The 22,759-nt window shown below is 44.2% G+C and overlaps 1 protein-coding gene across 1 annotated transcript; it reads right to left on the reverse strand.

Moving 5' to 3' along the window:
• Window positions 1-15,951: 15,951 nt before the first annotated feature.
• LOC116938424 (cyclin-J-like) lies at window positions 15,952-22,328 on the reverse strand. Its single transcript, XM_076061386.1, has 6 exons — window positions 22,231-22,328; window positions 21,503-21,713; window positions 21,226-21,338; window positions 20,028-20,199; window positions 18,625-18,784; window positions 15,952-16,817 (listed from the first exon to the last, which is right to left on the reverse strand). The coding sequence occupies exons 1-6, from the start codon at window positions 22,294-22,296 to the stop codon at window positions 16,418-16,420; spliced, it is 1,122 nt and encodes a 373-aa protein (XP_075917501.1). The 5' UTR covers window positions 22,297-22,328; the 3' UTR covers window positions 15,952-16,417.
• Between the last annotated feature and the right edge of the window lie 431 nt (window positions 22,329-22,759).

Raw genomic sequence — 22,759 nt, forward strand, 5'->3', positions numbered from 1 at the left:
TGCTACACTACAATGCGTTACTCTTCCACATGCGAGGGTCACGTAACAGATTTGACGTCACAGCTCACTTGCCGTGCAAAAAATCTATACATTATTGAGCTCCCCTCCCCCCCTAAAAACACAAAAGTGTATTTGTATAATGTTTGCACGGTGTACAGTCTGGAAAGTACCCACATGGCAAATTTCCAGTTTGTTGCATGTCGGGAAGTACGCTAAACATTTTGAACAGACAACACACACAATCACAACTTTGTCTTTTATATATATTTGGAGATGCAGTGAAAAACTTTCCCAAAATTCATCACGCGGTTTCAGTTTTTTGATTTTCAGTTTATTTATTTTGGTTATAGTCCCGTGAGCCATTCGGCTCTTGAATCGGGTGCAACCACAACAAGCAACAAAACAAAAACACGACCAAGAAAATCATCTTACAGTGACTATGTGTGACTGTGCAAACAGCACTGTCATGGTACGCAATGAGAGGGCAAATGTCATAAATATTCCTGTAAGCCCTCGCATCTTCAACATTAATGTTGCCATAGAAACGTTGTGGGGTTTTTTGCTTCATTTAAAAAAGAAAAATTATTATCTGTTATTTTAATTTCATTTTCTATCTACGTGACTTTACCGAAAGAACCAAGAATATTAATTCCTGCAGTCACCAAAGTTTTAAGTCAAAACATTCACACACGTTGACAAAGCCTCACCTTGTGTTGTTGTGGGCAGGTCGCTCCTGATAACAAGAGCGGTATAGCAGCTCAAGCGGGCTTGGCCTGGTAACAAAAGAACATAAAAACTGCGTGAATATTTACAATAAAACAAAGTTACAAAGTGGCGAGCCGGGTGAAGACAAATTAAACTTAAGCGAGATAATTCAAGTGAATGCAATCAGGCGAGGGCAGGAGGCAAGGCCACACGTGGCTAGGCCCCGCGTTGTAAAGTTCCAACCTGGACATCGATTCCCGTGCTCGCTGCTACTCAACTGACATCCCTACGAGAGAGAGAGGCTCTACCTTGGTAAACAACAACAACAACCACCACCATGAGAATTTCTCACCTCGGATTTCAGTGCAAGCGCGGATTGGCAGCCTCCTGTTACCTCGCGACGTCACGCGTGTAAGCAGGTAACATGACGTCACTTCCGTGGTAAGAGACACGCCCCTCCCACAATGAGCTGCTCTGTAACTGAATAAATTATGTTAATGAGTCCGGGCCAAATGTCGAGAGATGGGGCGTGGCTGCTGAACCCGTCGAAATAAACTCACGACGGATTCAACGGACACATTATCTTAATGAACCGCCAGTCACTGGGCGTAGCTTTGCCCAAATAAGGATTGCCACTGGATTGATATCGGCAGTGACCCAAGCGGAGGTGATGTCACGCTCAAGAGCGCTGTGGACGGGGTTGGGGGAGTGTGAATACCTTGGTGACATGACGTCACTAGCGAGGTACACCTCTTGCTGGCACTTCATGCCGATGAGGTCATGCTGAGTGGTGACGTCACAGAGCGGGGATGCAATTTAAGTTGATTTAGATTCATTTTCCATTGCCCCCTCCCTTGGGTGACGTCCTGCTATGTTGGGTCTGTTACGCGTGACGTCACTATGTTGGGTCTGTTACGCGTGACGTCACTGCCTGTTCTGTGTGGAGGCTGTTGACAGTTAGGGGCCGTCCGTAAATGACGTCACGCACCTAGGGGGGGGGGGGGGTCAGACATTTGTGACGATGTGTGACAAGGGGGGGGGGTGGGGGGTTTGAGAAATGTGACGTCACATCAAATTGCGCAATTTTAAATAGACAACACGTTCTACTTAATTAAATAGACTTTTTAATGTTTTCTACCTACAACATCAGAGTGCAGCGCCACATTAACTACGCACGTGATCTCCTCACGCCCACGTGTGCACTGCCCCCTGCCGTCAGCGGCCCTGACACCGTCACAAACCCGCGTTATTACACTACACTATACACTGCAGTACACACTATAGTACACACTACACTATAGTATACACTACACTATAGTATACACTATAGTATACAGTACACACTACACTATAGTATACACTACACTATAGTATACACTATAGTATACACTATAGTATACAGTACACACTACACTATACACTGCAGTACACACTATAGTACACACTACACTACAGTACACACTACACTATAGTATACACTACACTATAGTATACACTATAGTACACACTACACTACAGTACACACTATACTATAGTATACAGTATACACTACACTATAGTATACAGTACACACTATAGTATACACTACACTATAGTACACACTATACTATAGTATACAGTATACACTACACTATAGTATACAGTACACACTATAGTATACACTAAACTATAGTATACACTACACTATAGTATACAGTACACACTACACTATAGTACACACTACAGTATAGTATATAGTACACACTGCACTGTAATATACAGTACACTATAGTATACACTACACTATAGTATACACTATAGTATACAGTACACACTACACTATAGTATACAGTACACACTACAGTACACTATAGTATACAGTACACACTACACTATAGTATATAGTACACACTACACTGTAGTATACAGTACACTATAGTATACACTACACTATAGTATACACTATAGTATACAGCACACACTACACTATAGTATACAGTACACACTACACTATCGTACACACTACACTATAGTATATAGTACACAATACACTGTAGTATACAGTACACACTACACTACAGTACACACTACACTATAGTACACACTACACTATAGTATACAGTACACTACACTATAGTACACACTACAGTACACACTACACTATAGAACACACCACACTACAGTACACACGACACTATAGAACACACTACACTATAGTATACACTATAGTATACAGTACACACTACACTATAGTACACACTATAGTACACAGTACACACTACACTATAGTATACAGTACACACTACACTATAGTACACACTACACTACAGCATATAGTACACTCTTCACTGTAGTATACAGTACACTACACTATAGTACACACTACAGTACACACTACACTACAGTACACACTTGACTATAGTATATAGTACACACTACACTGTAGTATACAGTACACTACACTATAGTACACACTATACTGTAGTATACAGTACACTACACTACAGTACACACTACACTATAGTACACACTACACTATAGTACACACTACACTATAGTACACACTACACTGTAGTACACACTACACTATAGTGCACACCACACTACAGTACACACTACATTACAGTACACACCACACTACAGTACACTATAGTACACACGACACTATAGTACACACTACACTATAGTATACAGTACACACTACACTATAGTACACACTACAGTATAGTATATAGTACACACTACACTGTAGTATACAATACACTACACTATAGTATACACTATAGTATACAGTACACACTACACTATAGTACACACTACACTATAGTATATAGTACACACTACACTATAGTACACACTACACTATAGTATATAGTGCACACTACACTGAAGTATACAGTACACTATAGTATACACTACACTATAGTACACACTACACTATAGTACACACTACACTATACACTACACTATAGTATACACTACACTATAGTACACACTACACTATAGTATATAGTACACACTACACTATAGTATACACTACACTATAGTACACACTATAGTATACACTACTCTATAGTACACACTACACTATACACTACACTATAGTATACATTACACTACAGTACACACTACACTATAGTATACACTACACTATAGTACACACTACACTACAGTAAACACTACACTATAGTACACTGTTGTATATATAGATCATAATACCTTGGTTAATACAACAGTGATTTGTTCCTTAGTTCAAGCATAAACTGTCTGCGAGAGATCCCGGACGACGCCCCCAATATGTTGTATATATAGGTGTTATGAAAATTGATGAAAATAATTAAAATTAAATGAAATTTGAGATTTACATAATTTATCGGAAATTATGTTAATTAGTCTAATTATGCGCATAAATTATGCTGATTCGAGAGATAATCGTATTAATTTATGCGAGTGGGCGTGGTTAGGACAATGCAGGTCGTTATGGATTATCAGGTCGGGCCTCGGTGACGAGGATTGTGTTATGAATTGGAATAACGCAATTAATCGTATGCAGTGACGCAGGCGTTGTGAGCGTGAATGAGAGAGTCGATTCGACTCTGCTCTTTAATTCCGTATTATCGATAAGGATACGATTACTCTCGATTGAACATTATGAATTATGTGTTATGGATTATGTGTGGTGATAGCGTGCTTATGATAGATCCCCAGGATTCAGATCTCATACGCAGAACAATATTATGCAGAATTTCAGGAAGAATCACACACAAACCTTCTGCTTTAGTCAATTTTATTTCTAGCTAACTTTAATTTTTGGATAATATAAAAACTCAATCTCGGGATTTTGGAATTTCAACACAGCATTAACATGATACCATCACGATTGCGTTGTTTCACCTCGATAGCGGCACCTGTGGTTAATTCCCGACGCGTAACGCAATCGATCGGTTGTTGAGAGAGAGATTAAAAACATGCGAACTATTCTATCAAACCTTAACTTTATAATATGCAAACTCGTATGCTTGAATTGTTACACAACACGGCACTTGGTCTTTGATTCGTATCCAATCCTTAATACATTCTGATATGCGAAGTTATTATGCTTGAAATCGTCAGCACAGTACCACGTTGATGTTCGTTCATTGATTCATAACGATTATGAATTTAAAGCGTTCGACTGAAATACTTCTAATTGCCTTATCAACACCACTCGATGGCCGCAATGCTTCGTTACTTGAATTGTCACACAACACAGTATTCGGTCATTGATCATGCGCGGCCCTTAATGCAATTATTGTCACGTTGTTAACAATAGGATGACTGATTATTATGCAACGCTACTCGTTGAAAGGGCACTCCAACCAGTATTATTCTTGGAGGCACAAATATGCGTTTGAATTCGTTATTTCATTCGTGGATACCAGCAAGATTATGTAGAAAGAAAAATATTAACGAACGACTCAAGTATTTCTAATCGACTTTTCAACGCAACTCAATGGGTGGCGATGTTTCCTTTTGAGATCCTTATCTCGGGCAAATCTTTTAATTAATTGTGGCCAGACCCTTGACAGGGAACCGGTTGAACCCGCTCTTCACCCCCGCGAGGGCGCTCCGTGGTGAGGTGCCAAGAATTAATCCTTGTTAATGGGTCAGTTGGTAATTTATGCGGTTAGAAGTACAGCCCCAGCACAATATTACAGAGGAAAATTATGAACACTCTTAAAAACGATGGATTATTCACTCGGTCGTTGCGATGTTTCCACAATCACGGATAATTCAATGGCTTGAGGTTTTAGGCTTTGTTAATGACCCGTGTGTGTGTTGAATGGTATGAGTGGTGAAAGAGTAGGCCAATGTTCAGAATCGATTCTTTGCGTCAAGCAGACGTCTGGTTTGTCGTGTAGTGGGGGGCAGTGTATCATACGTATCAGTTGATTCTTCTTTCAGTAGTTGGTTCGGACTCGACGGATGTTGGTGAACGAGTAGATACGTTGTTGTAGCTGCGATGACCGTCTGGTAGATGGCGATAGAAGCATGCCCGCAGCGGCGCGGTTGTACGCGGACGGTAGGTAATGCGCGCAGTGCGTCTGCGAGCAGCTAGCATGCTGGTGTTCCGTCGTCGGCGGTTGTAGATTGCAGGCTCACGATTCGCTCGTGGTGGCGCTGGCCGCTAACAGCGGCAGCGGGTCGCCAATCGGCGACACTCGCCAATTCGGCGAGTTGTAGAGGCGTCTCCGGCGTCGGTGATGGCTGGTCTTCTGCTGAGATGAGTTGAGCGGGTCTTCTGCTGAGATGAGTAGAGATGAGTCTTCTTCTGTTGAGCTGAGTTGAGATGAGTCTTCTTCTGTTGAGCTGCCCCCGAGGGCTGATGAGTTGATTTCAATGCTGAAACGGCTCCTTTTTATGCCAAAAATCTCTCTCCTTCTCGGCTCCCCCTCACGAGGCGGAGCTATCTTTGATCTGATCGTATGTCGGTGGGGGGGTTCGTGTGTCGGTGGTGGGGGGGGGGGGGGGTTCGTGTGTCAGTGTGTATGTTTGTGTGTGTGTCATTTATGACACGGTTCTGTTCGGGTCTTTCCTCAAGCCATAAACATCAAGACAACAGACACTTCGATTCATCTTGAAGGCGTCTGGTTGTCTACTCCATCCACCCAGAGAGAGGGGCGGGTTCCCCCCCCCCTTTTCGTACACGTTTTCGACGCACAAAGAAATGGTTACGATTTTTTTTAGTTTAACATTTCACATCACAGTTGGTATCTTATCATACACAGTTATGATCATGCTTGTGATTCATAGTATTTGATTTGTTTCCAAGTGAAGATGCTCTTCCGAGCGTATGCATTTTATCACGTGCTGCAGGGAAAGACAAAGGTGGCCGGGATCTTCCCATCTCTCTATACTTTGCAAATATCATTTCGACTCCACATTCTAACAGCCTAATCCACCCCGTTACCTTGGCTCTTACTTAGTTTTTTTAATTTTCGTCACTTTGTGTTTATAAATGTGTGACAGTTTATTTAACTTAAAGCACGCTCGCTCTTTTGCTGCCCGTGTGCAGGGTGGGGTGGGGCCACTAATAAGTCCCGTGTGTGGCAGATGGTTCCTGCGATAACGATCTGTTTGCCCTGGCGTGAAATTCCTCTCTCGCGCTCTTCGGGAGAGACAAAGGTGGTCGGGAGCACCTATCTCTTTATACTTTCGACTTATATTTCTCAAATACCATTTGCTCCCATGTTTGCCAAGACTCGTGTTTGTAACTACGTCCTCCCGACACCTCTCGGTTTTACCGAGGTTCGAATTGTTATGATGGAATTATTAAAAAGAAAAATAATTATCATCCTGAGTTTAAGAGGTCCGTTTCTTGATTGTTGGAATCCATATCCCTTGGTTCTGTAAGGTTCTATAATGGAATGTCGTGTAAGGTGAACACGTTATTATTAATGTTATATTGCAATTTCTTTAAAACTTTGTTTGCCTGATTGCCGTGTGTGGGGTGGGGTGTGCCTCCTCATCAAACCCGGCCGGCTTTTCCAGATGGCCCCTCGTGATAAGGTGTAACTCCTGCTTCTCCGCGTTGCAAGAGACAAAGGTGGTCGGGGTTGCTTGGGATATTGTTTAAACTCTTTCGCAAGTTTGCCCGTTGTCTCATTCCTTCTCGAAAACCTTTGATGTGACTCGGTATTTGTCTCCAAGCTTTGTTTTAACAGTAAGTATTAAAGGTGAAAATCATTTGATAGCGAATTAATTATCGGATAATAATTCACTGATGTATCTGGTGGCCTGGTCTTAATTGGAGTGAGCGTTAGGACCGTTAATTTGATCTTATTCTTGTTGTTGCCTTTTAATTATATATTTTTGTTTTACTGACAAATAAGAAACAAAAAAAATTGTATACGATTTACCCTGTTGGCGTCTCCGTGTCTACTCTCGTGGTGTTCTGACCTCGGAGGGACCTTTCCTAAGGGGCCCATCAAACTCTTGTTCATCTGGCGATTTTCGCCGATAGCTGTTACATCCTCGCCTTGAGAGTTTTATTATTTCTTTATATATATGGCCTGTTTATGACCGACATCTGGTTTTTCGTTTTTCTGGCTTGCGGGTTTTATTCATTATTAAAAAATATATATTGTTTGTCACGAAAGAAGGGAAAAATAAATCTATGTGTATGCATCCGTAAATATTCTTATGGATATTAATTGTGGAAAAAGGGGCCGTATACAACAGTGGTGAGGGTGATGGTGGTGGTGATGGTGAGGGTGGTGGTGATGGTGGTGGTGAGGGTGGTGATGGTGGTGGTGATGGTGGTGATGGTGGTGGTGAGGGTGGTGGTGGTGGTGGTGGTGAGGGTGGTGATGGTGGTGGCGATGGTGATGGTGATGGAGGTGATGGTGAGGGTGGTGGTAATGGTGATGGTGGTGATGGTGGTGATGATGGTGGTGATGGTGGTGGTGATGGTGGTGATGGTGGTGATGATGGTGGTGATGGTGGTGGTGGTGATGGTGAGGGTGGTGGTGGTGGTGGTGAGGGTGGTGATGGTGGTGATGGAGGTGATGGTGATGGTGAGGGTGGTGGTAATGGTGATGGTGGTGATGGTGGTGATGATGGTGGTGATGGTGGTGGTGATGGTGGTGATGATGGTGGTGAGGGTGGTGATGATGGTGGTGATGGTGAGGGTGGTGATGGTGGTGGTGGTGATGATGGTGATGATGGTGGTGGTGATGGTGGTGGTGGTGCTGGCAGGGGGGTTGACAGGCCTCATCAACATCTGGGTCTATGCAGGAGGACCATAAAATCCTCACGCAGACTCTGGGTCATCCTCGCCGCGGCTACAGTCAAAACCACCCAACACAAAGGTGATCACTGCATCATCATAATAATAACAATAATAATAACAATAATAACAATAATAGGGGGAGGGGGGTTTCCCCTTTTTTTCTGGCAACAAAACTGAAACCTTTTAACAAGGATTCATGTTACTGCATTAACCACAACACCTGCAGTCAAAATGTAAACAAAACACAAATACTATGATAATATTTGATGCATTGTCCTTCAAACTGATTGGTCCACACCAAGGGACGGCTTTCTTTTTATTGCCAGAAAAAAAAGAGGAATAACCCCTATTATTGTTATATTATATTATTCTTGGTTCTTTCGGTAAAGTCACCACGTAGAAGGGAACAATAAAAAATATGTAAAACAATAAAATTATCACGACGTTTCGACTGCAACACAAGCAATCATCATCAGGTGTGAAAACCACAGCAAGAAAAACCACAGCAAGAACAATTTTATTGTTTTATATTTTCATTATTTTATTGTTTCCCTTCTACGTGCAGGTGACTCTACTGAAAGAACCAAGAATATGAATCCCTGCAGTCACGAAAGCTTTAAATCAAAATGTATTATTATATTATTATATTACTATTATAATATTTAATTAAAATATGTAATTATTATATATGATATATTTTATATTATATATTAAATGTTATTATAATATTGTATTATTATATTACTATTGTTTTATTATATTCTTGGTTCTTTCGGTAAAGTCACCACGTAGAAGGGAAACAATAAAATAATAAAAATATAAAACAATTATGATTTGCAACTCTTTGCCAAGCCACTGCTGTATAAAGGGATCTCCACGTGTTGTAGGTGGAGGAGGGTCAGTGGGCTAGGAGCCAGGATTTTGACTTTGGGGGGGGTTGCTGACTTCAATATTCTGAGACATCTCAGTGTGTTGAGGTTTTACAATGGGCCGCCACAAATGTATAAAACTAATTTTAATTGGATTTGAACGCGGAGTTCATTAACAGGTGACAGCACACGTGGTGACATCACACGTGGTGGTGACAGCACACGTGGTGGTGACATCACACGTGGTGGTGACATCACACGTGGTGGTGACATCACACGTGGTGGTGACAACACACGAGGTGGTGACAACACACGTGGTGGTGACATCACACGTGGTGACAGCCTGCAGGGCAGCACACGAGGTCCCTGACTTACGACGGTCCCCGACTTATGACGATCCCCGACTTACGACGATCCCCGACTTACGCTATTTCGATCTTACGATCTTACGATAAGACAAAATTGTTAAAATATTTTAAATTTCGCGCGGCAGGCAAACGCAGCGACGTGCGACGTACGAATCTTGGCGAGTACAGTACAACATACGATACGCTACGTTCAATGCATGTTTAAAGTTGTTATAGCTTAGATAGGATTGTTTCCTGGAAAAAACTTTATATTAAATTGCAGCTCATAGTCTAAGAATTAACCTTGTTTGTTTAACTTTACATTTCACTGTGCAATACAGTATTTTAATAAATACATGCGGTATATAGTTTATACAGTACTACTGTAAACTTTCTCTGTTTTTGCTAAATTATCACCATTCTGTAAGACTCCCGGATAGGCTAAGGACGATATTTTCGAGTTACGGTGTTGGTGGCTGTAACGCAACTCCGTCGTAAGTCGAGGACTACCCTGGAAACGCCTTACACACAATAACAACAACAACGTTTTATTCTTAAACAACGCCTTCTTATTTTAAAGTGCGCTAAAAGGTAAAGAAGAGGAAGACGAAGTCGAGTGGGCAACGGGAAGTGGACGATGTTTTGATCACAAGCTTTAAAGATTAATAATAATAACAATCATTAAATAGTTTATAACTCACCGCCGTGAGAGAAGGACGTGGCGCCTACTTCCCCGGCGAGGCGATTCCACAATTTAGGGACCGCGGCGTTTCATTGACCTAGCCAAAAAAACCATTAAATTAAATAATCCGTCCATAAAAAAAATTGTAATTGCTTTAAAAGAGCCGTTTAATTGATTGTTTACTTTATAAATTAATCTTCAACGTGCTACTTTTTTTTGTGTGTGTGATGCTGTCCGTAACTCGTTAACACCACGCACACGGAGCAGGCGCGCCTCAGACACGCGGCGCCTGCTCGTCGCGCGAGACGATTCCGCAGTTTAGGGACCGCGGCGTTTTTCCCACCTGCACAAACATTTTTAAAGATGCCGTCCATAAATCTTATTTTTAATTGCTGGAAAGGAGGCAATGAATTGATTAATTGATGCCGATTTTAATACAGGATATGAATTGTCATAGCCTGTATTAAATGTAGTAGACTACATTTTTATTACAAGAATTTGACCACGACAGACAGAGGAATCAAGTTCGGTAAAAGCGTTGAAAAATTTAGAAGGGCAGAAATTACTCCATCGAGAACACAACATTTTAATTCAAACCCAGTAAACATGCAACGCTGAGCCAACGTTGGCATTTGGTTAACATAAATGTACACACACAGTGTGATTAACATGGTGTACACACACACAGTGTGATGAACATAGGTGTACACACACACAGTGTGATTAACATGGTCTACACACACAGTGTGATTAACATGGTGTACACACACAGTGTGGTTAACATAGGTGTACACACACACAGTGTGATTAACATAGGTGTACACACACAGTGTGATTAGCATAGGTGGACACAGTGTGGTTAACATGGTGTACACACACAGCGTGGTTAACATAGTGTACACACACAGCGTGGTTAACATGGTGTACACACACAGTGTGATTAACATAGGTGTACACACACAGTGTGATTAACATAGGTGTACACACACACAGTGTGATTAACATAGGTGTACACACACACACAGTGTGATTAACATAGGTGTACACACACAGTGTGATTAACATAGGTGTACACACACAGTGTGATTGACATGGTGTACACACACAGTGTGATTAACATGTTGTACACACACAGTGTGATTAACATGGTGTACACACACAGTGTGATTAACATGGTGTACACACACAGTGTGATTAACATGGTGTACACACACAGTGTGATTAACATAGGTGTACACACACAGCGTGGTTAACATGGTGTACACACACAGTGTGATTAACATGGTGTACACACACAGTGTGATTAACATAGGTGTACACACACACAGTGTGATTAACATAGGTGTACACACACACACAGTGTGATTAACATGGTGTACACACACAGTGTAATTAACATGGTGTACACAGACACACAGTGTTACTATTATGATGGGCTCATCTTGCCTTAGCAGTATCGTGGCATCAGACGCTGAGTTTGTATTGTGTTTTTCTCGAGCTGCTTTGAATTAGCCCAGCTAATTGACCCCGCGGTGTGAAAGTGGCAACTCTACATGTGTGGCTTGCCAGAGGCAGTCTTCACTGCAGTGAGCATTGGTGATGATGATACCACACTGATGAGTCTGATCAATGACTACATGGGCCTAGAGTTACCCATCTCTGTATTGGTGGTGATACCACACTGATAAGTCTGATCAATGACTACATGGGCCTAGAGTTACCCATCTCTGTATTGGTGATGATACCACACTGATGAGTCTGATCAATGACTACATGGGCCTAGAGTTACCCATCTCTGTATTGGTGATGATACCACACTGATGAGTCTGATCAATGACTACATGGGCCTAGAGTTACCCATCTCTGTATTGGTGCTACCTGACAGTCGGTCAGATTTGCTCAGATTTATTTTGACAGTGACCAAAGGTAAGAGAACCACAATGCACTGCTTAAGAAGAAACCGTTCGTGTTTATTTGCAAGTAAAACATGATTTTACAACCTGCGCTGTTATGATCGGATTTTTTAGTCAATTACAGGTTTAAATACTATTTGTTGGTGATATTAAAGGAATTACCAACACTGGATCAGGACCATAAATACGAATATCATGCCATGATCGTTTGAGCAGGAAGACAGTTTTATCAGTAACATAATTTTTTTCTAAATTAATAGTCTAAAACAATGAATGATTCCCTTGTCTCACATGCAAGAGATAATTCTGAATCTAAATGCTGTCACCCAGTCACACACAGGATTAAATGTGCCCATTTAAAGTGTACATAATTATCCACAATGAAATTACAGCATTACACCTGTCCGTAGCAGCATCTTTCACATGTCGATGCAGAAAACTGCGAACTTGACTTTGCCATCCCTACAATTACACGTAATTTCATTAATACACATTCTTTCTGAGAGATGCATAAGTGACAAGGTCGCAATATATAAAAACAAGTAGCAGACACAGTTCGCACTGTTTAATGCAGGGGTCGGGAACCTATGGCTCGCGAGCCAGATGTGGCTCTTTTGATGATTGCATATGGCTCGCAGATAAAACAAAATATTCTCACTTGTTTTAATCCATCCATCGATTTTTCACTGCGCATGTCCTGTTCAGGGCTGCAGGAGCAATTGTCCATTATTTTAATTGGATGATACTGGCCTACGTTTGCCGTTGCTGGGTAAAACAGGTAAACGCCCCCTTTTGAATCAGTCTGAGACTGCGTCTGCTCGGTCATTAGCTCAAAGCTAACCCTTCGACGAAGAAGATGGCGAAAAGAAAAAAAGACGACGAGTATCGTACATTTCAGGACGAATGGACCGAAGAATTCGCCTTTGTGGAGAGAGCGGGTTCTGCGGTGTGTCTAATTTGCAATGACAAAATTACATCGTTGAAACGGTCGAATGTAAAGCGGCACTTCGACACGCGCCACGCTACCTTTGCATCAAAATACCCTGCGGGAGACAGCAGAAAGAAAGCGTGCCAAGAGCTTCTGAGCAGGGTGCAAGCTAGCCAGCAGCAACTCCGCGTATGGACCCGGCAAGGTGACTATAATTCGGCTAGCTTTGCTGGTTCTTTAGCAATAGTGAGGAACGGAAAACCATTCACAGATGGCGAGTATGCTAAAACGTTCATGCTGGATGTAGCCAATGAACTTTTTGATGATCTTCCGAACAAAGACAAGATAATCAAACGGATACAAGACATGCCTCTGTCGGCAAGAACTGTTCATGATCGTACCATCGTGATGGCAAACAAAGTGGAGGAAACGCAAGTGAAGGACATAAATGCAGCGCCGTTCTTTTCTCTGGCTTTGGATGAGTCAACAGACGTGAGCCATTTGTCGCAGTTCAGCGTGATTGCAAGATATGCTGTTGGTGACACACTGCGCGAAGAAAGTCTTGCTGTTCTGCCATTAAAAGGGTCCACAAGAGGTGAGGATTTATTCAAGTCTTTCATGGCGTTTGCTCAAGAAAAAAGTCTACCTATGGATAAACTTCTCTCAGTGTGTACTGATGGTGCTCCGTGTATGGTGGGGAAAAACAAAGGATTTGTGGCGCTTCTCTGTGAACATGAAAATAGACCCATCCTAAGTTTCCATTGCATTATACACCAGGAGGCACTTTGTGCTCAGATGTGTGACAGGCAGTTTGGCGAAGTGATGTCGCTGGTCATTCGTGTGATCAACTTTATTGTTGCCCGAGCCTTAAATGATCGCCAGTTTAAAACACTGCTGGATGAAGTTGTAAATAACTATCCTGGTCTGCTTTTGCACAGCAATGTGCGTTGGTTGTCAAGAGGGAAGGTGCTTAGCCGTTTTGCGGCTTGCCTGAACGAAATCCGGACTTTCCTTGAAATGAAAGGCGTCGGGCATCCTGAGCTAGCCGACACCGAGTGGCTCCTCAAGTTTTACTATCTCGTAGATCTGACTGAACATCTGAACCAGCTCAACGTGAAAATGCAAGGCATTGGAAATACAGTGTTATCCCTTCAACAAGCTGTATTTTCTTTTGAAAACAAGCTGGAGCTTTTCATCACGGATCTTGAAACAGGTCGTTTACTACATTTTGAAAAACTGAGCCAATTTAAAGATGCATGCACAGCAAGTGAGCCCATTCAAAACCTTGATCTCCACCAGCTAGCTGGCTGCACATCCAGTCTCCTACAGTCCTTCAAAGCACGCTTTGGAGAATTTCGTGAGCACACTCGTCTTTTTAAGTTCATCACCCATCCAAACGAGTGTTCACTGAACACAGCCGACCTGAATTACATCCCTGGTGTCTCCGTCAGAGATTTTGAAGCAGAAGTGGCTGACCTGAAGGCCTCAGACATGTGGGTGAATAAGTTCAAGTCACTGAATGAAGATTTGGAAAGAATCACACGACAGAAAGCGGAGTTGGCGAGCAAGCACATGTGGACAGAAATGAAAAAACTCCAACCCGAAGACCAGCTGATTCTCAAAACTTGGAACGCGCTTCCTGTCACATACCACACACTGCAGCGTGTGAGTATTGCTGTATTGACCATGTTTGGATATACGTATGCATGTGAGCAGTCATTCTCACATCTTAAAAACATCAAGTCCAACCTACGATCACGTTTAACGGATGAAAGCCTCAACGCTTGCATGAAGCTTAACCTCACCAAGTACCAACCCGACTACAAAGACATCAGCAAATCCATGCAGCACCAGAAGTCGCATTAATGGTGAGTGTTATAACAACATTATTTAAAAGAATAAATTCAGAGGCTTATTATACTGACATTTAGTTGAATTCACTTTTAAAATATATTATATGGCTCTCACTGAAATAAATTTCCAAATTTTTTGCTTTCATGGCTCTCTTAGTCAAAAAGGTTCCCGACCCCTGGTTTAATGGAAGTGTCTGGGTGGCTTTGGGCTAACACTATGCCCCGCAACAGAGACATGAGATTGGTACAAATTCCACGCATGGTTATTTTTTTCTCCTCAATTCTTTTAACGGCTAAACAGATGGCACATTATGTTCCGTGTATTTGGTAATGTTGTTCAGTGTAGCGCAGTGATAAAAGTGTCCAACCTATAACCAGATAGTCGCCAGTTCAATTCGCACACAGAGGTGGATTCTACAATTATTCCAGTTTAACACGTAGGCTTTCGCGACCAATTATTCCTCCGGGATTGACGCAGTAAGTACCGCTTTGTGGAACGGCAACGATCGCTTCACAGACATGTCCTTAAAAAATACCTTCATTAGCTGAGAAACTCCCGTGAAAATAAGCATCAACCAATGCTCACTTAGGCTTGAAGACAATTCTTACTATGTCTCTTTGGCCATTTGAATTCATGGCCAAACATAAAATGGCCAGAGCGGAGCCGGGCCCCAACAGCGTGGCTTTTAACTGCAGGCCGACCCACTATTTGTCGGCGTTCGGCTGGCCTCTTGACCAGCGGAAGTCGGTTTGCGATATTCACAGGATTGCGTGCGGCACGACGCCTCATTAATAGAAATTTGCAACCGTCGCAAAGATTCTGCGACGCTTTCGTTGCCGGTAATCTACAGCCTCCTTGAACACCCCCCACCCCCCCCACAGCTTGCCGACCAAAGCTCTGACGAGCTCAGCTTTGACCGACAACTCGCTCCGTGTTCTGCATTCCTGAAATCGGTGCCCTGCCGAAAACGCAACAGCAATCGCCGCACAGCCTGCCGATCTATCTGTTGTGCGGCTCAATGGCCAGGTTCCTGCTGACACGCGGCTTGCGCGGCCAAAACGTGGTCATCCCAAATGTTGCCAAGGGTCTCTTTGCTGAACGGCGGCGGCAGCGGCGGCGACGACGACTCCATCTCCTGACCCACCTCCACAGGTGGCGTCTGCACCGACTTGGGCACCAGATGCTGCTCCTCCTGCTACTGTTGTTGCTGCTGCTGCTGTGGCTGCTGCTGCTGTGGCTGCTGCTGTTGCTGCTGCTGTTGTTGTTGTTGCTGTGGCTGCTGCTGCAGCTACTGTGGCTGTTGCTGTGGCTGCTGCTGTGGCTGCTGCTGCTCCTCCTGCTGCTGTTGCTCCTGCTGCTGTTGTTGTTGTCACTGCTGCTGCTGTTGCTGTGGTTTCTGCTGCTGCTGCTGTTGCTGCTGCTGCATCATTTGTTGCTGTTGTTGCTGCTGCTGTGGCTGCTGCTGTGGCTGCTGCTGTTGCTGCTGCTGTTGTTGCTGCTGTTGCTGCTGCTGTTGCTGTTGCTGCTGTTGCTGCTGCTGTTGCTGCTGTGGCTGCTGCTGTTGTTGTGGCTGCTGCTGCTGCTGTTGCTGCTGCTGTGGCTGTTGCTGCTGCTGCTGTAGTGGCTGTGGCTGCTGCTGCTGCTGCTGTAGAGTTGACTGGTGAAGAGGCACACGTGGTATGGCTGAGGCTGAGTGGGAGGGCTGCTCAGAGTGGACAGCAGGATTTTCCTGAAGCTCCATGACCTGCTTCCTGTTGAAGTTGTATTTACTGAAGAGTTCGAACACAGGGGAAGGACGTAGAGTTAGAACAGACACACAGGTCCATGCCTGTGTGTGTCTAATCATGTTAGGTTCAAGCCCATCTTGACACACACAGGTCCATGCCTATGTGTCTCATCATGTTAGGTTCAAGCCCATCTTGACACACACAGGTCCATGCCTGTGGGTCTAATCATGTTAGCTTCAAGCCCATCTTGACACACACAGGTCCATGCCTGTGGGTCTAATCATGTTAGGTTCAAGCCCATCTTGACACACACAGGTCCATGCCTGTGGGTCTCATCATGTTAGGTTCAAGCCCATCTTGACACACACAGGTCCATGCCTGTGGGTCTAATCATGTTAGGTTCAAGCCCATCTTGACACACACAGGTCCATGCCTGTGTGTCTAATCATGTTAGGTTCAAGCCCATCTTGACACACACAGGTCCATGCATGTGGGTCTAATCATGTTAGGTTCAAGCCCATCTTGACACACACAGGTCCATACCTGTGGGTCTAATCATGTTAGGTTCAAGCCCATCTTGACACACACAGGTCCATGCCTGTGGGTCTAATCATGTTAGGTTCACGCCCATCTTGTGATCCTTGAACCCAATATCACACCGTGCCCTTGACAGCAATATAATAATTTAACATCAATAAAAACACATGGGATGTACTGCAGTAATTAACACCGCCGCATAGTACTGTCGTTTGTAGTAGTTTGTTCTCAATATAGCATAAGTGGAAACAACCCTGGGGCAAAATCTGAAAACCGTACTCCCCAATCTCTAAAAATTAAGAGCGTGCAACTTAATGTTATGTTTAAATAACGGTCGCTAAGCACAGGCCCAAAATACTAAGAAGCCAGCAACAGCACCGTGAGAATGTCTAATCGTTTAGCGTTCATCTGCTTATTTAATTCAGCAAGGTGATGAGAAACCTCAACCATAAGGGCCCATCTACCAATGAGTCACAAGGCACCATGGGTAATGCTGGAGCGCCTCACCGAGTCTCAGGGCATCCGTGATGGACTAGGACGTGAAATTCGCACGCACAGGAATCCACATATCAGCTTCATTTAGTCGTCATGGATATTGTTTAAAATATTTGCCATCTGTTGCACAATGGCATACTCTTTTCGATTTGAAGCTTTCGTGACTGCAAGGATTAATCTTCTTTGGTTCTTTCGGTAAAGTCACCACCACGTAGAATGAGAATAAAATAATAAAATAACAAAATAAAATTATCACCACGTTTCAGCCACAACGCAAACAGGTCTGTACCATTCACCTGAAGACGGCCGCTTGCGTTGTGGCCGAAACGTCGTGAGAATTTTATTATTTTATTTTATTATTTTATTCTCACTCTACGTGGTGGTGGTGACTTTACCGAAAGAACCAAAGAAAATGGCATACTCGTTGTTTTTAGTAGCCTCTCGTCATGCCAACTTGACAACAGTATTTGTCCTCTGGAGATACTGGCCTCCACCGTGTGAATGTTGAATTGACACGACTACCTCGGTCCCACCGACATCCCTCATTTGATCTGGGAGACAACTTTCACTTTGACTAACAGTTAATCTTAAAGCAGTGATGGTTTGGGCAGCAGTGATGGTTTGGGCAGCGACGCATAACCTGTATTCAATTTCCCTTGGGTAAATTCGGCTTTAACGAGTAACCGGTATTGGTTTGTAAACATAAATTGTGGAGAGAAAAGAGCACGTTGCTACCTCGTGAGCCACAACTCAGCCTTAATAGGTCTCTTAAACGGTCACTTAGGAGAGCTTTGTGTTGTTTTGTCGTGCAAATCACCAAATCAGCTGCTCCACGCACGGCAGGATCACCTCCCAGGCAAGGCCAGTGAAGTGTTGCATGTACAGAGTCCACGCAGAGGGCAGCTTCACTTCTATACGGGCCAATGCTATGCTTGCAGCCGCCACCACGGATGGACGGAAACTCAGGAATACGTGGTCTGCATACACACAAACAAAGACAAAAACCCTCCGTTTAGCCTTAACAGACTGTTGGGGCAAGTGCTGCTAGCGAGTAGCAGCACCTATGAAGGTCGGCACTGTGGCACACGAGGGGGTGGGTGGCCAGCACCACGCCCGGCCGCCTTTGTCTCCACAGTGCTGGCGATGTTTACACACCGCATTGAGTTACTCATTTGAGGCCGAGTCGACCTAGGGGAGGCCCAGGACCGGTTCAGATAATCGTCACCGGTGATAGCCGTGAGCAGGCGTTGGACCAGGGTGTCCAGGGTCGTAGCTGCAGCGTAGCGCTAACCGCTACGCCACCTCTACCCTGCACACAGGAATGACAGGCAGGCACACACACAGACGCTTAAACGCACAAGCACCCAGTGAACGAGGAACGTTGGGCCAACGGCACCCTGAACATTTGAACAACATTCCGACTAAAATTTTTATTTAAAGCTTTCGTGACTGCAGTAATTCATATTCTTACCTCTTTCGGTAAAGTCACGTTGAAGGGAAACAATAAAATAATAAAACATATAAAACTATAAAAATTCTCACGACGTTTCGACCATAACACAAACGGTCATCATCAGGTGTGAAAACCAACGGCAAGAAACATTTGAAAGAAGTGGCGGTTCGCATCAATTTATTTATTTTATTAACGGTGTTTGTTTTATTTATTTATAAAACGTCAGCGCCACGCGCAGCGATTTGGCAGTTTATTTAAAAGGACTAGTCCATCTATGTTCTGAAAAGAGAGGCGAGACGAAAAATTAATGTATGCTGTCTGAAAGTCACAGTAAGCGTGAACAATCAATTAAGACCTGTTCACGCTTACGGTGGCTTTCAGACAAGATACATTAATTTTTCGTCTCCCCCCTCCTCTTTTCAGAACATAGATGAACTGCCAAATCGCTGCGCGTGGCGCTGACGTTTTTTAATAAATAAAAACACTGTTTAAAAATAAATTAATTAATGCAAACCGACACACCTGATGATGACCGTTTGTGTTATGGTCGAAACGTCGTGAGAATTTTTATAGTTTTATATCATTTTATTATTTTATTGTTTCCCTTCAACGTGACTTTACCGAAAGAGCTAAGAATATCAACATTCTGACGTTGGACAAAAAAAAAATATTCGGTGACGTTTCAGGCACTGCCCCTTCTGTCGCCGGTCACCTTAGCGCTGCAAGGCCGGTGCCTACGAAACGCTCCTCTACAGCTCTGCGAGCACCTTGCAGAGCGAGCTGAAGGAAGTGGGCCGTGTACTTGGTCGTGTACGCGTGCCGGTAGGACGAGCCTCCAGCCGGGGCGTCCTCACGCCGCGACAGCCACAGGAAGTAGTCCACGAAGTGCGCCGCTGTGGGCGTGCACAGGTTCCAGTCGAGTGTACGCAGCAGCAGGAACTGTGCAGGGGGGAGGCAGACGGGAGAGTGGGCTGGCACGGCACAGCTGCCACCACTCCGTGAAGCATTCAGTCCGCCACGCTGCTGTGTGTTGCCTGGAGGGTTTATTTAACTAGTCGGGTTTGGTGCATGGCTCGCAAAACAGTTCAAATGTCTGGTCAAGGAGTCAACTCGGCCCCTTCGTCTGCACGGGTAATTGCAATGACCATCATATTAAATTTCGATTTGAAGCTTTCATGACTTGCAAGGATTAATCTTCTTTGGTTCTTTCGGTAAAGTCACGTAGAATGAGAATAAAATAATAAATTGATAAAATAACACAATAATATTCTCATTATTGTGTTATTTTATTTTATCAATTTATTATTTTATTCTCATTCTACGTGACTTTACCGAAAGAACCAAAGAAGACCATCATATTCTTTTGAGTCTTTCGGTAAAGCCACGTAGATCTGAAAAATTAATAAAAAATATCACGACGTTTCCATCGCAACGCAAGCAAATCGTCACGGGGTGATTGTTTTATGGAGAGACTGAGCCCCACCATAGGAAGGGAGAATTTCCTGCACTTGTTCCAGCATCGTGCAAATAAATGAGCACCACTCCACGTTAATTTGTCAGGTCTGCTGTGGTAATGTTATTCCGCAGCTTTTGCCTTCCTGTTATCTAGTAAGAAGACACGCTTCTATATTCAAATTCAGGCTGTACATTCAAATTGTCTACATAATAATTAGTTGGCATGAAACAGAGATGATGTGTTCATACTCTTTGGGTCTTTGATGTTTCGATCGCAACACAATCAATCACCTGAAGACGACTGCTTGTGTTGCCATCGAAACGTCGTGATTTTTTGCATTATTTTTCCATCTATGTGACTTTACCGACAGACCGACAGAGTAAGATTGTAAAGTAGCAAGACAAAACAATTGGTTCCTTGAATCAAATCGCGACCTTGAATCATGACAATGCACGGAACGGTTCTGGGGTGAAACATTGCATGCCGAATTAATAGGGGCATGCAGCTACCTCCGTCTGTTGCAATTCCTCCTTGGACAGACTCAACCCTTGCTTGGTCATCACCTCCAGCCGGTTCACCCAGTCCAGTCGCGGCACCTGCTCATCCATCTCCTCGAACTTGGCTGCGCAGGGTGTCAGGGACACGCATGGCGACGGTGAACAAGCGACGAAGCGTACGAGCGAGAGATGAGCGAGTGATCGAGTGATCGGGCGGGTGATCGGGGGATCGAGAGATGAGCGAGTGATCGGGTGGGTGGGTGGGTGGGCACGTGACCGATTGACCGACCTGCTATAATGAGGTAGCAGATTGAGCAGGTGTAGAGGCAGCGGACGGTGATGTCGTGGCGGTCCATGAACACGTCTAACATTGCGATGGCCAGGTGGTGCGTGGCCACACCCAGCTGCAGGCGCTCGCTCAGCGTTGCCAGGAGGTCGACGAAGTGGCGACGGAGGTGCAGCTGGGGCGAGCGTGCGCAAAACCGAGGCAGCGACAGCTCCTGCGAGGGGGAAAAAAAAACGAGGACGCGGGGGTTGGGAGGGCAGTTGGGACGCTGTGGAGTTGGGTCAAGAGGTCAAGAGGTGTTTTGAAACGATAATAGATTATTCTGGGGGTCTAAGGAGGCGACGCGCCCGGTTACGGTGGGCCACAGCATTTAACTTTAGCCGTCACGCAAACCAAGAATGACAAAAGCCACGGCCAAAATTGTCTCTCTGTTCAAGCGAGTGAAAGATGGCGAAGAACTCATTCGGTAGTCCTCAGCCTACGATGAAAAAAAACCACGAAGTGTGGAGATCCGTACCTCCAAAGCACAGCCACTTTTATTCTTCCACAAGGTACAGTATCACTCGTGTTATAGTCCCCGGAGAGATAGGGGGCCGGGTCGACCCGCTGGCCAGGATTGAACTTGCAACCTCCTCGCTGCGAGTCGAGCACTCGAACGTACGTGCCGTGTAAATCAGTTCGTAGGATTTGCGTCTGCGTGTAGGAGGCCTATTGATGAGAGAGGCGGATACCTTCTCTCGAAGGACGCGGTAGATGTCATCTGCCAACTCGCCTTGCCACCACTCGCTTCTGTCCATGTCTTGGTCCGTCGCTCGCGCCTCGTGCTCAGGAGATTATTACTCGAACAGGCACGTGCTGGGTACACACAAGTGTTCACAAGTGGAGTTTATTACTCGGATAGGCACGTGCTGGGTGCACACAAGTGTTTACGAGTGGAGTTTATTACTTGGACAGGCACGTGCTGGGAACACACAAGTGTTCACGATTGGTGTCTATTACTCGGACAGGCACGTGCTGGGTACACACAAGTGTTCACGAGTGGAGTTTATTACTTGGACAGGCACGTGCTGGGTACACACAAGTGGAGTTTATTACTTGGGCAGGCACGTGCTGGGTACACACAAGTGTTCACGAGTGGAGTTTATTACTTGAGCAGGCACGTGCTGGGTGCACACAAGTGTTCACGAGTGGAGTTTATTACTTGGACAGGCACGTGCTGGGTACACACAAGTGATCACGAGTGGAGTTTATTACTCGGAC

Source organism: Petromyzon marinus, unplaced genomic scaffold, assembly GCF_048934315.1.
Source record: "Petromyzon marinus isolate PM22_M1 ecotype Great Lakes invasive population unplaced genomic scaffold, UKy_Petmar_22M1.pri1.0 PM_G_Scaffold_33, whole genome shotgun sequence".
Classification (NCBI taxonomy): domain Eukaryota; kingdom Metazoa; phylum Chordata; class Hyperoartia; order Petromyzontiformes; family Petromyzontidae; genus Petromyzon; species Petromyzon marinus.